The 13,680-nt window shown below is 35.3% G+C and overlaps 2 protein-coding genes across 4 annotated transcripts; one reads left to right on the top strand and one right to left on the bottom strand.

Annotated features, from left to right (window-relative positions):
* Positions 1-3,939: 3,939 nt before the first annotated feature.
* Positions 3,940-13,486, bottom strand: LOC120134609 (G-box-binding factor 4-like). Of its 3 annotated transcripts, XM_039151050.1 has the most exons (6): positions 12,731-13,482; positions 12,508-12,579; positions 11,980-12,009; positions 11,651-11,755; positions 7,269-7,272; positions 3,940-3,955 (listed from the first exon to the last, which is right to left on the bottom strand). In XM_039151050.1, the coding sequence occupies exons 1-4, from the start codon at positions 13,394-13,396 to the stop codon at positions 11,672-11,674; spliced, it is 852 nt and encodes a 283-aa protein (XP_039006981.1). In that variant the 5' UTR covers positions 13,397-13,482; the 3' UTR covers positions 3,940-3,955; positions 7,269-7,272; positions 11,651-11,671. The 3 variants fall into 3 exon arrangements, with proteins under 3 accessions (XP_039006981.1, XP_039006980.1, XP_039006982.1); XM_039151049.1 differs by lacking the exons at positions 3,940-3,955; positions 7,269-7,272 and having other exon boundaries at positions 11,364-11,755; XM_039151051.1 differs by lacking the exons at positions 3,940-3,955; positions 7,269-7,272; positions 11,980-12,009 and having other exon boundaries at positions 11,364-11,755; positions 12,731-13,486.
* Positions 7,322-8,505, top strand: LOC120134245 (WAT1-related protein At1g68170-like). The gene is made up of 2 exons (XM_039150713.1): positions 7,322-7,467; positions 8,268-8,505. The coding sequence occupies exons 1-2, from the start codon at positions 7,322-7,324 to the stop codon at positions 8,503-8,505; spliced, it is 384 nt and encodes a 127-aa protein (XP_039006644.1).
* Positions 13,487-13,680: the final 194 nt, after the last annotated feature.

Raw genomic sequence — 13,680 nt, forward strand, 5'->3', positions numbered from 1 at the left:
GCTTGCTTTTAACTGTCTTTTTTTTCTTTGTACTTTGGGTTCAGTCTTCAGAACAGAAACAATATGGGACAGATTATTAAGATGCTGCATGAATTAAAGCCTGTGTTGTTGATGGTGTTGGTTCAAGTAGTATATGCTGGGTGTGTTGTGTTGTACTTTGTGGTGTGACAACACCAGTGCAGTAGCTATGGCAACAAACCTCATACTGCATGCAAAGAGCAAGCACATCGAGCTAGACCTACATTTTGTGCGTGAAAAGGTGACAGCTCGTGAACTTCAAATCAACTATGTGCCCACTAATAGTCAAGTAGCAGACATTTTAACTAACCCTCTTCCCTTGGTCAAATTTGATTTGTTTAGAAGTAAACTATGTGTTTTTATGTTGAAAGAAGTATGTAAGAAGCAGGGTGAATGTTAAACCATAATCGGTTAAGCCTGTTAAACCATATACTGTTAGGCTGGTAGTCGGTTGTAGGACTGTTATGGTTCCTCTTGCTCTTTGCATGCAGTATGGGGTTTGTTGCCATAGCTACTGCACTGGTGTTGTCACACCACACCTTGGGCTCTTCGGGCAGTGGAACATTCATCTCATTCAACACAGCCTTAATCCATACGACTTCAGAGGTGGCATCGGCAAGGCTTCTATATTCGGCTTCTGCAGTGGACCTGGATACTACACGTTGCTTTTTCGAGCTCCAAGCCAGTAGATGATTCCCATTGTAGACACAATATCCAGAGATCGACCTCCTGTCATCAGTATCTCCTCCCCAATCCGAGTCCGAAAAGGCATTGAGTGCCACCATCGTTTGTGCTTGAGTTGCAAACCAGAGGCCAGTGTTCCTCAGTGGGCTCTTGCAGGAACTGTGTTGCTTTATTGATTGCAAAAGAAATGTCCGACCTTGTATGACATACATACTGCAGTGCCCATACAACACTTCTATACTACTGAGGTTTGCTTAGCACTTCCCCATCGTTTTTACTAAATTTCATTGTTGTAGCCATGGGAGTAGAGGCTGAGTTTACATTTAACATTTGATTCTTTTGTAGCAGTTCGGTGACAAACTTCTTCTGGCTGAGGAACAAGCCATTGTCTGACCGATGTACTTCGATACCAAGGAAGTACTTAAGCTGCCCAAGATCCTTCAAGGAGAATTTCTCATGTAGTGCGTGAACAATTCGATTGATTTCAAGTTGAGAACTTCCAGTAATGAGGATATCATCCATATATACCACCATGTATACAACTTCACAATCCACTTGTCTAATAAACAGTGATGAATATGCTCTCGAGGGCTTGAACTTTAAGCTAAGTAAGAATTTTATTAGCTTGAGAAACCATTTTCTTGGAGCTTATCTCAAGCCATGCAATGCCTTCTTCAGTTTGCATACTAAAATAGTTCCATCACTAGACTGCTCCTCAAAACCAGGAACCTGTTGCATATATACATCCTCGATTAGATCCCCTTTAAGAAAGGCATTATTTACATCCACTTGCCTAATTTGCCAGTGGCATGAAACAGCTAGTGATAACAATATGTTGATTGTGAAGAAACGAACCACAGGATTGAAAGTGTCCATAAAATCATAGCCAGGTATTTGGGAATACCCCTTGGCAACCAGTCTAGCCTTCAGTTTTTCTATGGAGCCATCAACATTCTTCTTCACCTTGAGGAGCCATTTGCAGCCAATGGCTTTCCTACCAGCTGGTAACTCCACAATGTCCCACGTGTCATTGCTAAGTAGTGCATTGTATTCAGCCATAACAGTTGTCCTCCAGTCATCATCTCGGATGGTATCTCGAATATCACCAGGTACTTCCTTACATTGAGGTGAATAGATTTTCGGTTTAAAAATCCTATGCTTACTTCGAGTTGTCATAGCATGAGTGTTAGTCATTCTAACAACTGGAATGTTTTCTTGATTCTGAGTTTGCTCACTAGAGACAGCTTGTTCATGCTGAGAAGATGCAACTTGATCATGTTGAGAAGAAGCATAGGCAGCAGACTCAAGAGCAAGAGAGCCCGATTTGTTGTTTACTGATTATTCTTCAGTGTGTACATGCAGTCCATCACCTGCAGTTGCATAATGATCTGTACTGCTAGTTTCAACTGTTTCATTAGTACCAAGTCCAACATTAATACTCGAGCCTGGGGCAGTCCTGGCAGTTCTGGCTTGCTCGTGTGGACTGAGAACAACTGGAATGACCCTCGATCGAACTGCTTCATTAGTACTTCTTTTGCAGGTTGTTGCCTTGTGTGCAAAGGGAAATATATTTTCATTGAACACCACACTCCTGGAAACATAAATTCTGCCATGATCATCCATGCATTGATAACCCTGATGCATAGGAGAGTACCCTAGGAAGACACAAGCCTTGGATCGAAAGTTTAACTTGTGAGTATTGAACATCCTGAGATTAGGAAAGCACTGACATCCAAAATTTTTGAAAAATCTATAATCATGGGGCTTATTATATAGCTTCTGATAAGGAGACACATTACCAAGGTTCTTGGAGGGTATCCTGTTGATGAGATACACAACACTAAGAACTGCATGAGACCAGAAAGTTAGGGGCATTGAAGCTTCTACTAGCAGAGTCAAGGCAGTTTCAACTATGTGCCTATGTTTTCTTTCCACCACCCCATTTTGTTGTGAGGTATGTGGGCATGATTTCTTGAGTTTAACACCTAGTTTGCATGAGACAACTTCTAGAAATCGAAACTCTCCTCCATTGTCTGTTTGTAAAGCATGAATTGTAGTTTTGAACTGATTAGAAACCAAGGCTGAAAACACTTCAAAAGACACAGCAACTTCACTTTTATTTCTTATCAAATAGACCCAACTGTTTCTTGAGTACAAATCTACAAAACTCAAAAAATATTTGAAACCACTAGAAATAATAGGGGCAGGACCCCATACATCAACTTCAACTAACTCAAAAGGCTGCTTATACACAGTTTGTGACATATGAAAAGGTTGAGTTTTGCTTTTTCCCATCTAACAGGCTGCACAAACCTTACTTTTGTCTACACTGAGTCTCTTATTGAGGGTTGTCATTACCACCTCAGGTGCTGGATGACCGAGCCTCTTGTGCCATAACAAGTACTCATTATTATTGCTAACAATAGTGTTATTGAGTGTTGATGCTCCTTGCATAGTCTGACAATCAAAACTTTACAATCCTCCATCAAGTTTTCCTTGTATCAGCACGACTCCTGTGCATTCATCCTTAACATAACAAGCATTTTTGTGAAATTCAAAGAAAACGAAATTGTTTTGTGTGAATTTCGAAACTGATAAGAGATTCTTGTTAATATTTGGGACATGCAGTATTTGATCAAATAAGAGATCCTTAGAGACAATTTTTAAAGCATTCCTACCAATGTGAAGGATTGGAATAGAAGAACCATCACCTAGATGAACCTTACCACTGTAGTGTATGCTTGCTTGCTCGAGAATGTGGAGGTGGTGCCAGTCACATGGTGTGTGGCTCCTGAATCAGGAAACCATTTAGCATGATTCAAAGGACCATTAGCCATTAACACATTGACCTGCACATTATCACTTGGTTCAACAGCAGATGTGTCTTCACTTCCATCACTACCACTTACAAAGGGACTGTAATGGAAGTCAGGTGTATGTCAAAAACATGAACATGTATTTGCCTGCATGTCGTTAGATAAGGGGTTTTGTTGAGTGGTTACTCCTTTGAAATTTTGATCAAACCTATGCCAGCACCTGTCAACTAGATGGCCTAGCTTCCCACGCAATTGACATTGCTACTTAGGTCTTCCTTTATATTTGTTGCTCGTGGTGCTGTTGGGTTTAGAAGTCGCGCAACTCTTGTACTGTTGTGTATCAGAAACCTGATTGGTGTTGTAACGTGTGAAATTAACACCTATTGGGAACCTTGATGAGTCATCAAGACGAGATTCAACATCAATAAGAACAGAAACTACATTATCAAGGGAAAATGAATCTCTGCTTGCAGTGATCGCAGCCACCGTTGGCTCATATTCGACTGGAAATCCATTAAGAATGGTGGCAATGTGATCGATGTCTGAGATAGGGTTACCATACGTGGCCAAGAGATCGCATATTTCTTTGATGGCCATGGTGTAATCTCTCATAAACTGAGAGCCTTTCTTCATCGATCTAAGATGACAATGCAGAGCCATTATCTTTGTGGTAGATAGTTCGGAATACAACCTGGTGATGGCATCCCAAACTGCAGCAGTGGATTCGACACCAACCAATTGAGGCAGAATGTTGGTGCTAACAGTGGAAAGAAGCCAAGAGGCCAAAGATCTGTCTTGCTTGACATACCGAAGGTAAGCTGGATTATCAATCTGTTCTCCAACCTCGTTGAGTATCAGCTTTGCTGGAACCACCATGGATTCTTCAATAAAGCTTTCAAGACCGAGCCCTCTGACTGTGAGAATCACTTGTTGCTTCCAAAGAAGGTAGTTCGAGTCGGTTAAGCATACATTGATTATTTTATTAGCGAAGGTATGCGAGCTGGCTTCTGTCAGCTGTTCATCCTCGGCCATCATTGTAATGCCTTGAACCATGACTGTTCTTTGAAGACAAACAAGAACCAGAAAGCACGAGCGAAGAAAGAATGGCACACAACGGAGCTTTTTCAAGATCTAATGGCGAATGATACCATGTTAACCATGGCATGAAACTTAAGAAAATGAACAAGAGAGAAATGCAGAAAACGTGGTATTGCATTCATGTGTCTTTTACAAAGATGAGCAACTATTTAAAGTTGTGAATGAGTTGTTGCATGATCGGTTGTAACAGTATTACAATCGACTACCATCCTAATCGTATATGGTTTAACATGCTTAACTGAATATGGTTTAACATGCATGATAAAGAAACATTAATCAAATTATGTTATTTTCTTATCATGATTCTTTGTTTGTAAACATTGTTCTTAAGTTATCAGAAACAACTAGAAACGACTAAGGTTCTGGGTTCTTTAGATACATGGATGGACGGAAGGGGACCGGTGGGAAGAGTCGTTCTCTAGATATTTCAAATTAGCATATTATATATATATATATATATTCAATTGACAATATATTTTCTTCCTTTAGAATTTTATAAGTTTACTCATTCCTAAAGTTTTAAAAGTATGTCCCTAGAATAAAATCCTACGTCATCCATGTTTAGATATATTCCCACTTTGAACCATGCAGGAATCTTCTATCCAAATTTTAATTCAGTTAAAATTCACAAAATGTGGATCTGGTTTCAAATATATATTTTAATTAATGAAGTTATATATATTATTTGTATAATATAACAAGTTGACATCTATTAACCTTGTTTTCCGCCATTTTTTTTGGGTAGAAAGAGGCCAAAAATGACATGGACTATTCTTCTTCAAGCATTTCTTTGTGCGTTATTTGGGTAAGCAAAAAGGGGAAAAAAGGCTTAATTAGCTAAAAATTCAACGCTGCATTTGATTTAATAATGTATTTTATCCTATTTTAATGATCTTAAATCTTAAATAAAATTAGTTCTATATTTAATAAATGAAAATAAATTTAATATTCGAATCAAATTATGTCATATGTCACCATTTGATTGGAGACTTAAATTAATTTAATTGATTTTAATTTAATATATTTATTTTCTACCAATCTGAGGATGACACGCGTCACCCTTTGAAAGAAAATAAATAACATATAAATGAGAGTACTGGGATTCAAACCAAAGTGGCATAGGTGAGCAACCATACTATAAACCAACAAGCCAAGCCTACTTCTTAGTCTTAAAATGACAATATGTTGTATATATTTAATATCATTATGTATTAATAATTAACTTGATTTTATAATAATTTATGTTTTTTAATAAAACAATTTATGTATTTTAACTTTAAAAAATATATTTTATTTTTATTTTAACTTATTAAATATATTTTATTATCAAATTAAATTAAAAAATATATTTTATTCTTATTTTAGTATAAAATATTTTTTTATTCTTGTCTAACTTAAAAAATATATTTTATCTCATCTTAACTTTTAAAAATATAATTTTATTATCATTTTAAATTTTAAAAATGTATTGTATTCTTACTTTAAATTATTAAATATGTTTTATTTATATATTAACATAAAAGTATTTTAATCTTATTTTAGCTTAAACAATATACTTTATTCTTGTCTTAACTTAAAATGTATATTTTATTCTTATTTTAACTTTAAAATTTATATTTTATTTTAATCTTCATTTAAAAATATTTAACATATATTTAATAAGTTAAGTGAAGAATAAAATATATTTAACAAGTTTATGTAATAATAATATATATATTTGGAATATATTTAAATTAAGACAAAATAAAATATATTTTTAAAATTTAAGATAAGAACAAAATATATTTTTCAGTTAAAAATAAAAATAAAATATATTTTAAAGTTAAGATAATAATAAAATAAATACTTTTAAATTAAAATTAATAATAAAATAATTAAAAAATAAGTTTAGAATAAAATATATTTAATAAATCAAGATAAATTATATTTTTAAAGTTGGGAATATAAAATATTATGAAATTAAGTTAGTTATTTATACAGTATGATATAAAATATATATAACATATTGTCAATTTAAACCCAGTATTAGTTTTGGTTATGTGGTTCAGCCCTTACTTTCTCTCCCAAACGACCTTGGATCAATCTCATTGCTAGCAATTTGCATGATTTGTTTTCTATCAACCATAGCGTGACATGTGTCACTGATTAGTGAAAAATAAATATATTAATTTAAAACAAATTAATTTAATTTAACACTAACACGTGGCAATATTTGATTCGATGATTAAATTTATTTAACAGTGACATAAATTGATAGAATGTGTAAATATTACGGACTAAATATATAATTATACCAATTTTATTAACAACACATCACCACCTATATTAAAAATTAACGGCCGATAACTTGATTGAAACATTAAATGATTGGGTGGTCTGATTGATTAAATTGAAACGTTGGTGGTCAAAACTATTTTTGACCATAGTTTGGTGATCCCCGTGTAGTTTACCCTTATATTTATATACTATATAACAACTACACAGATTTACCAAAAAGACAACAACTACATATAGAACGTGAATTTTCATTTGCTTATAAATTTCAAGGTCTCTCATCTTCCATTTCATTCACACACACTAGCATACTTTCTGGGATTCGTATACAAAAGAAAAAGCATGATTTGTCCACTTGGGTTTTCGGTCTTCAAAAACAAAATACGAGACAGAATATTAAGACATTGCAAGAATTAAAGCCTATGCTGTTGATGGTGTTGGTTCAAGTAATATTTGGTGTGATGAATGCACTTTACAAATTGGCAGCAAACGATGGGATGAGCTTGCGAATCATCGTGTCTTATAGATTCATATTTGCCACTGCTGTTATGATTCCTCTTGCTCTCGTTGCTGAAAGGTTTGCTCTCTCTCTTTCATTTTTTAATGTTCACTTTTTTTTTTTGCCTTCTAAGCATTATTAGATTATCAAATAACATTGGTTTCACTCCATGCATGGATAAAGAGCAGTGAGGAACATTAATCAAATTCTGTTGTTTTTTACCATGATTCTTTGTTTTATAGACATTGTTCTAAGGTTATCAGAAACAACTAGTAAAGACTAAGGTTGTGGGTTCTTGAGCAAGGTTCCCACTTTGTATAAACCATAGGGGAATCTTCTGTCCAAAATTTATTTCACTCAAAATTCATAAAACGTGGATCTGATTTCAAATATATTTTAATTAATTAAGTTATATAATATAACATATTGACAACTACTAACCTTGTTTTCCGATATTTTTGTTGGGTGGGAAGAGGCAAAAAATAACATGGACTATTCTTCTTCAAACATTTCTTTGTGCGTTGTTCGGGTAAGCAAAAAAGGCTTAAGTAGCTAAAGATTCAACGCTGCATTTGATTATAGGTGAAATGGACTATTCAATACAAATAGGATCATTTTATTATAAGTTATTATTCTATCTAGAAAAGTTGTTGTAAGTGAATAGTGTTTCATCTCTTGAGATATTTATTTTCACTTTGCAGGGGGTCACTAACTCAAAATTTGTACATAGAAAGTCTGGCCTTAACATCTGCAACCTTTGTTTGTGCCATGACAAATCTCATCCCAGCCATAACCTTCATTATAGCCATCATTATGTATGTATGTATGTTTCTTTTTTACTAAAAATTTGGTGGGTTCAATACCAAAGTTTATGACAGACTAGAAAAGCTTGCATTGAGGACAACGGCAGGGAAGGCAAAGGTTTTGGGAACTGTAGTTGGAATAGGCGGGGCAATGGTACTCACGTTATACAAAGGACTCCCAATCAATATAACAACCCATATTAACCTTCGTCCTAATGGCTCTAACTCCTCAGATGCTACTCATCATCTATTGGGTGCTTTGTTGGCCTTTGTCTGCTGCATTTGTTATGCTCTTTGGATGAAAATTAGCTGACCCTTATTCCCATATGTAATGAGGTAAGGGAGAGGTAGGATAGAAGGCTGCCCCCAACGTCAGGTTGAGAGCAGTTTCTGTAGGAGACCTCCAAATTATGAAATGCCCTCCATGAGACTCGATCCCACGACCCCAAGATTAAGAGCCTTGTGCTCTACCAACTGAGCTGGATGAGAATCGTAGAAGCAGTTATTTTTGCATTGTGTGTGGGAAAAGAGAGTCGGTGGAAATTAGGGTAGAATATTAGGCTGCTCACTGTTGTGCACTCAGTATGTTAACTAGTGTAATCTGTTGAGCCCAGATCTTTAGTTGTGTTTTAAGGGTTTAGAGTGGAATAATAAAGAGTTTTTTCATTGGTGCAGGGAGTTTTAGGAACGTTTAGTTTGTTGTCTTGGTGTGCACGGATTAAATGCATCCGAATTATGGGCCTCAGTCGTGCTACGTACGCGTAAAGTATTGTGAAAAAAAATGAAATGATCTTATCTTTTAAAATATCTTTGATATAGCACAATTCAAATAGGATATTTATCATTTTTAAGTATATCGTTTATAAAATAAATTCATTGTTAATACATGAGATAATAATGTTCCTATCATTGAATTAGTTTAAAAAGAAGGACTAGAGAATTAATAATATTATATTGTTTGTTCCGTAGGAAGAGGCCAAAAATAACATGGACTATTCTTCTTCAAGCATTTCTTTGTGCGTTGTTCGGGTAAGCAAAAAAGGCTTAAGTAGCTAAAGATTCAACGCTGCATTTGATAATAGATGAAATGGACTATTCAATACAAATAGAGTTATTAATATTATGTTGTTTGGTTGAATAAAATCACATGAAAAAATTGATAAAAACGTCAATCTTAGGAACCAAATTACACACAACATAGGAGGGGGTTTGACTAGTTTTTTTCCCGTTTGATTCAACATTAGATATTTAATAATTTAATTTTAAACATATTTTCTTAAAAAATTCCTATAATTTTTGCACCCACGTCCACTCTAATTTCATCCTTGGTCAATTCGTTAATCAAGTTATAAAAATTTAGTAATAGTTAATTTGTTTCAAAATGTTAAATCTAATAAAATAGATAGTATAGTTGATTGTACGCATGATGACAAAATAGATAGCCAGTCCATTCTAATCTAATACTCGTCTCGTCTTAGTATGGCCCCTTATTTCTCGAAGGAAAACTCTACCTTGGAAGGTAAGTGGATAAATGTTGTGATGATGAGACATTGATAATATAAATATATTTTTTAAAAGAAATTTGAATAAATTTATTTAATTGGATTTAAAAAGAATTGAGTTAAGCTAATAAAATAAGATTTACTAATTTAATTAAGCGTAAAGTACACTTACGATTATGGGCCATTGCTTTGTTGAGTCACTAATTATTAAAAGTTACAAATGATCCTCTGACTATATAGCTTTACTTTGTTGAGTCTCCAACTATTAAAAATTACAAAATTATCTTTTGACTATAAGGCATTATTTTGTTAAGTCTTCCGACTATTAAAAGTTACAAAATGATCATACGACTATAGGACGTTACTTTGTTGAGTCCCGACTATTAAAAGTTACAAAATAATCCTCCGATTATAGGAAGTTACTTTGTTGAGTCCCCCAATTATTAAAAGTTACGAAATGATCACTCGACTATTCATATGTTTTAAACTCGTCATTTTTCGTTAAAAAAATTAATGACAGTCTAAGTTGGATGTTAACGTGTTGACTAAGATATGATAAAATCTGATCCCAGAATCTCAAACAACTATACACCTCAAACGATTTTGGGATTAGATTTTATCATATCTCAGTCAACATGTTAACATCCAACTCAGATGAATGTCAATTTTTTTAATGGAAAATGACGGATTTGAAACTTATAAATAGTCGGGTGGCCATTTTGTAACTTTCAATAGTCAAGGGACTCAACAAACAATGCATATAATTGGGAATCATTTTGTAACTTTTCATAGTTATGGACTCAACAAAATAATGTTCTATAGTCGATGGATCATTTGTGTACTTTATCCTTTAATAAAAAAATCACTTGATTCTATGAAACACTTAATCATGTAATGGACGGGAGGAGCTTGATTGATTGTAATATCAGAAAGGAATCCACCCTTCGCCTTGTTTTAAGACCGTTGCGGATCGCAGATTTTTTTGAAGATCTTGACCGAATAAACAAACCCCTTGAAGATGGTAAGTTGGGTTGCAATTGGCAATGCCAAGGCAAAAATTCAGTACAAGGGATCCCCCATATCAACGATTGCGGGCAGATAATTGGAAGCTGGGAGGACGTTAGCTGTTTTGAATATTCCGCAGAGACCTTGTTCTTCGTCACTGATTATTCCAACGAAACCAGTTTTTCTTTCTTATGCCATTAGGGAAGTGCTTGTTTTCAATGTCCATTTTCTGGGTCTCGTCTCTCGTAAATTTTGGTGACATGTTCTTTTATCATGTATTTGGTTCTTCTGTGTTAATGATTGTTTTATCATTTAAAAAAGAAAAAATCATTTTGCAATGCAAAATTAACAATTATTGGAATCAATTGTCGGTGATGATTGATGTAAATGTAAACAAAAGAAGGTAATGGAGAAGTCAAATCTAAGATTGTCTAGTTTTTATCAAATACCAAATCTATCTATACAAGTACAAGAAGAAACAGACTATCTTGGCTTGTCTGCCCTTCTTCTCTCATCCATTCTCTCTTACAAATTTAGCCCAAACACTAATGACAAGAAGTTCAGCTTTTATCATGAAAGAAACAAAAAAAGGCGCAAGCCAAATATTCTTGTGAATTTTACAACCAGAATTTGTATAGATTGCTTCACAATCACAGGATTCATCTTCCGACAGAATTACAGTAAAAACGATACTTTACACTAAATGAAATTCTTTTTAATTTACAAAAACATTTTACATTATCTAACCAAATACCCACATGTATGTAATAAATTAAAGCACCAGACGTCCATCTTCAACTGCAATGGGATCCTACGCAGAAGTCCCAAAGCTTGCACAAACTTCTACTTTCCGATTTCATGTTCCTTCTCATATACAACTCGCTTCAATTGGTTCTAGCAGTTCATTTTTATCTATGATAAAAAAAATGTCGAGCCAAAAAAAGGGGGGGGGGGTCAGGAGCTGGCTGACATTTACCATTGCAATGAATGAACTCGCCGAAGCACTTTTCGCGGTGGTTTTCGTTTCTCCTCAACAGGGATTAGGTTCTCCATCAGCTGTATTCAACATAAGCAACAAGCGAGCATCATAATTTGAACCAAGTCTTTCATCATATAAAACCCGATAAACTAGTCAGATTAATATGCTGTATGCAATGAAAGAATTTAATTTTGAACTGATGCCAATCTCTTCTTAAAATATATGGAAGAGTGTGAACCTTCATCCAAAGATAAATTTATACATTTGAAGCACATGGTAATGGAATTAAAAAAAGGCATACCTGCTTAAACCTCTCTTTGTTCAGCTCAGCCTGCAAAAGTCAGCCAGAGAAATCAACACGAAAACATTCATTTAATGCATAATGACGATCCATACAATTTTTCAACATGAATGGATCTTCTAGTAACTACTAGATTAAGGAGGAAAGGGAGTGAAAATCTCAAATGTTTCACCTCGTGTAATGATTGACTATACTATGCTTTATACATCATTGCAATAACTCTACATGTATGCTCAATCTTAAAAAAAATCATATATATAGTGAGGATCATATTCCCATACACGTGAGTCGGAAGAGGGTATTAGAATGAGATTTCTAAAGAAAAATGAAAAATCCGGGTACAATAACTACATGGTATTCATTAATCACAGTTCCAACAAACTATTCTGCACACTCTGATTGCATCAACTTACTAGCATAATTCAGAAAACATTTGAAATTTAATCAAACAATTAACTTAGAAGCAGCTGAAAATTCTTTAACACTATAGTTTAAGATCATATATTATATATACAGGGGCAGACGTACCTCGTCTCTGAGCAACCGGGTTTTCTCTTCTTCCAATTGTGTCACCAGGGATTCCAATTCAACCGTATAAGCCTAAGCATCAACAAGTAAAACAACACCAAGGGGAAAAAACAACTTTCAACATCCAGTCTAATTGCAGAATACAGGTTTCGAAGTTGGAAGAAAAGCAATTAAAATCTGATTTTCTAAGAAACCAAACAGAGTTTACAAAGGAGAGCCTGACCTGTTTGCGTTCTCTGGACCTAGCAGCAGATTCTCTGTTTTTTATCATCCTCCTCTGTTTCTGCATCGTCGCTTTATCCAAAGGCGGGGCCACCACGGCGCGTCGTTTTCCTCTAGCGCCTCCACAAGCTATCGCTACCAACCTCTGATGATCTACGCCGCCGTTGTTCCCAAACGCCGAAAACTGATTCCCGCCACCGTTGATAACGCCCTGGTCAACAGCATATACCCCTGCACCAACTCCCACCTGATTACCAACTCCTCTGACATCCTCTTCTCTGACCGCCCCAGCTTTCGTTAAAAAATCCTCCAAAGTCATCCCTTCCGGTGGACGATCCCCCTGTCTCTGATCCTCGCCACCGACCACGATCTGCTTCCAGACATCATCGACGGACTTGTTAGCGAGCGAGAAATCACCTTCTCCGGTTATGGAAACGCCGGCGAACTGCGGGTGCTCGTCGGGATTAGACGGCGGTGGCGATGAGCAGATGTTTTTTAAGAAATCGTCCATGTTCATGGAACCAAGAGGGTTCTGAGATTGGTTCGTATTATTCTGTTGGTTCTGAAGATCTGCCAAGAGAGTGGAGAGCGAAGAACATAGAGACGACTGACGTGGCAGGTCGTTATTCGTCTGTGACGTCGTCGGTATCACCTTAGAGGACGCCATGACAGCCCCTAGATTTTTCACAGCTTTTCCCCCGATTCCTTTGCTCAAAGTGTATCAATCTTGTTTTCGTTTTTCCCAATTGAAAAGAGAATTGGATGACAAAGTAGAAGAGCGCAGCAGTTTAAATAGAGTAAGGAAGAAGGGAGGAACCTGCTAGATGGCCGTGACTCTATATGACCAATCTGTAAAATGTATGTAAGGCTACGTTTGTTTTTTCCGCCCCTACCTTCCTTAGTTTATTTTTAAGTAATTATTTTTTATAATTTAAATATTTAATAATTTCT

This window comes from Hibiscus syriacus, unplaced genomic scaffold, assembly GCF_006381635.1.
Source record: "Hibiscus syriacus cultivar Baekdansim isolate YM2019G1 unplaced genomic scaffold, ASM638163v2 tig00110597_pilon, whole genome shotgun sequence".
In the NCBI taxonomy this organism is placed as follows: Eukaryota; Viridiplantae; Streptophyta; class Magnoliopsida; order Malvales; family Malvaceae; genus Hibiscus; species Hibiscus syriacus.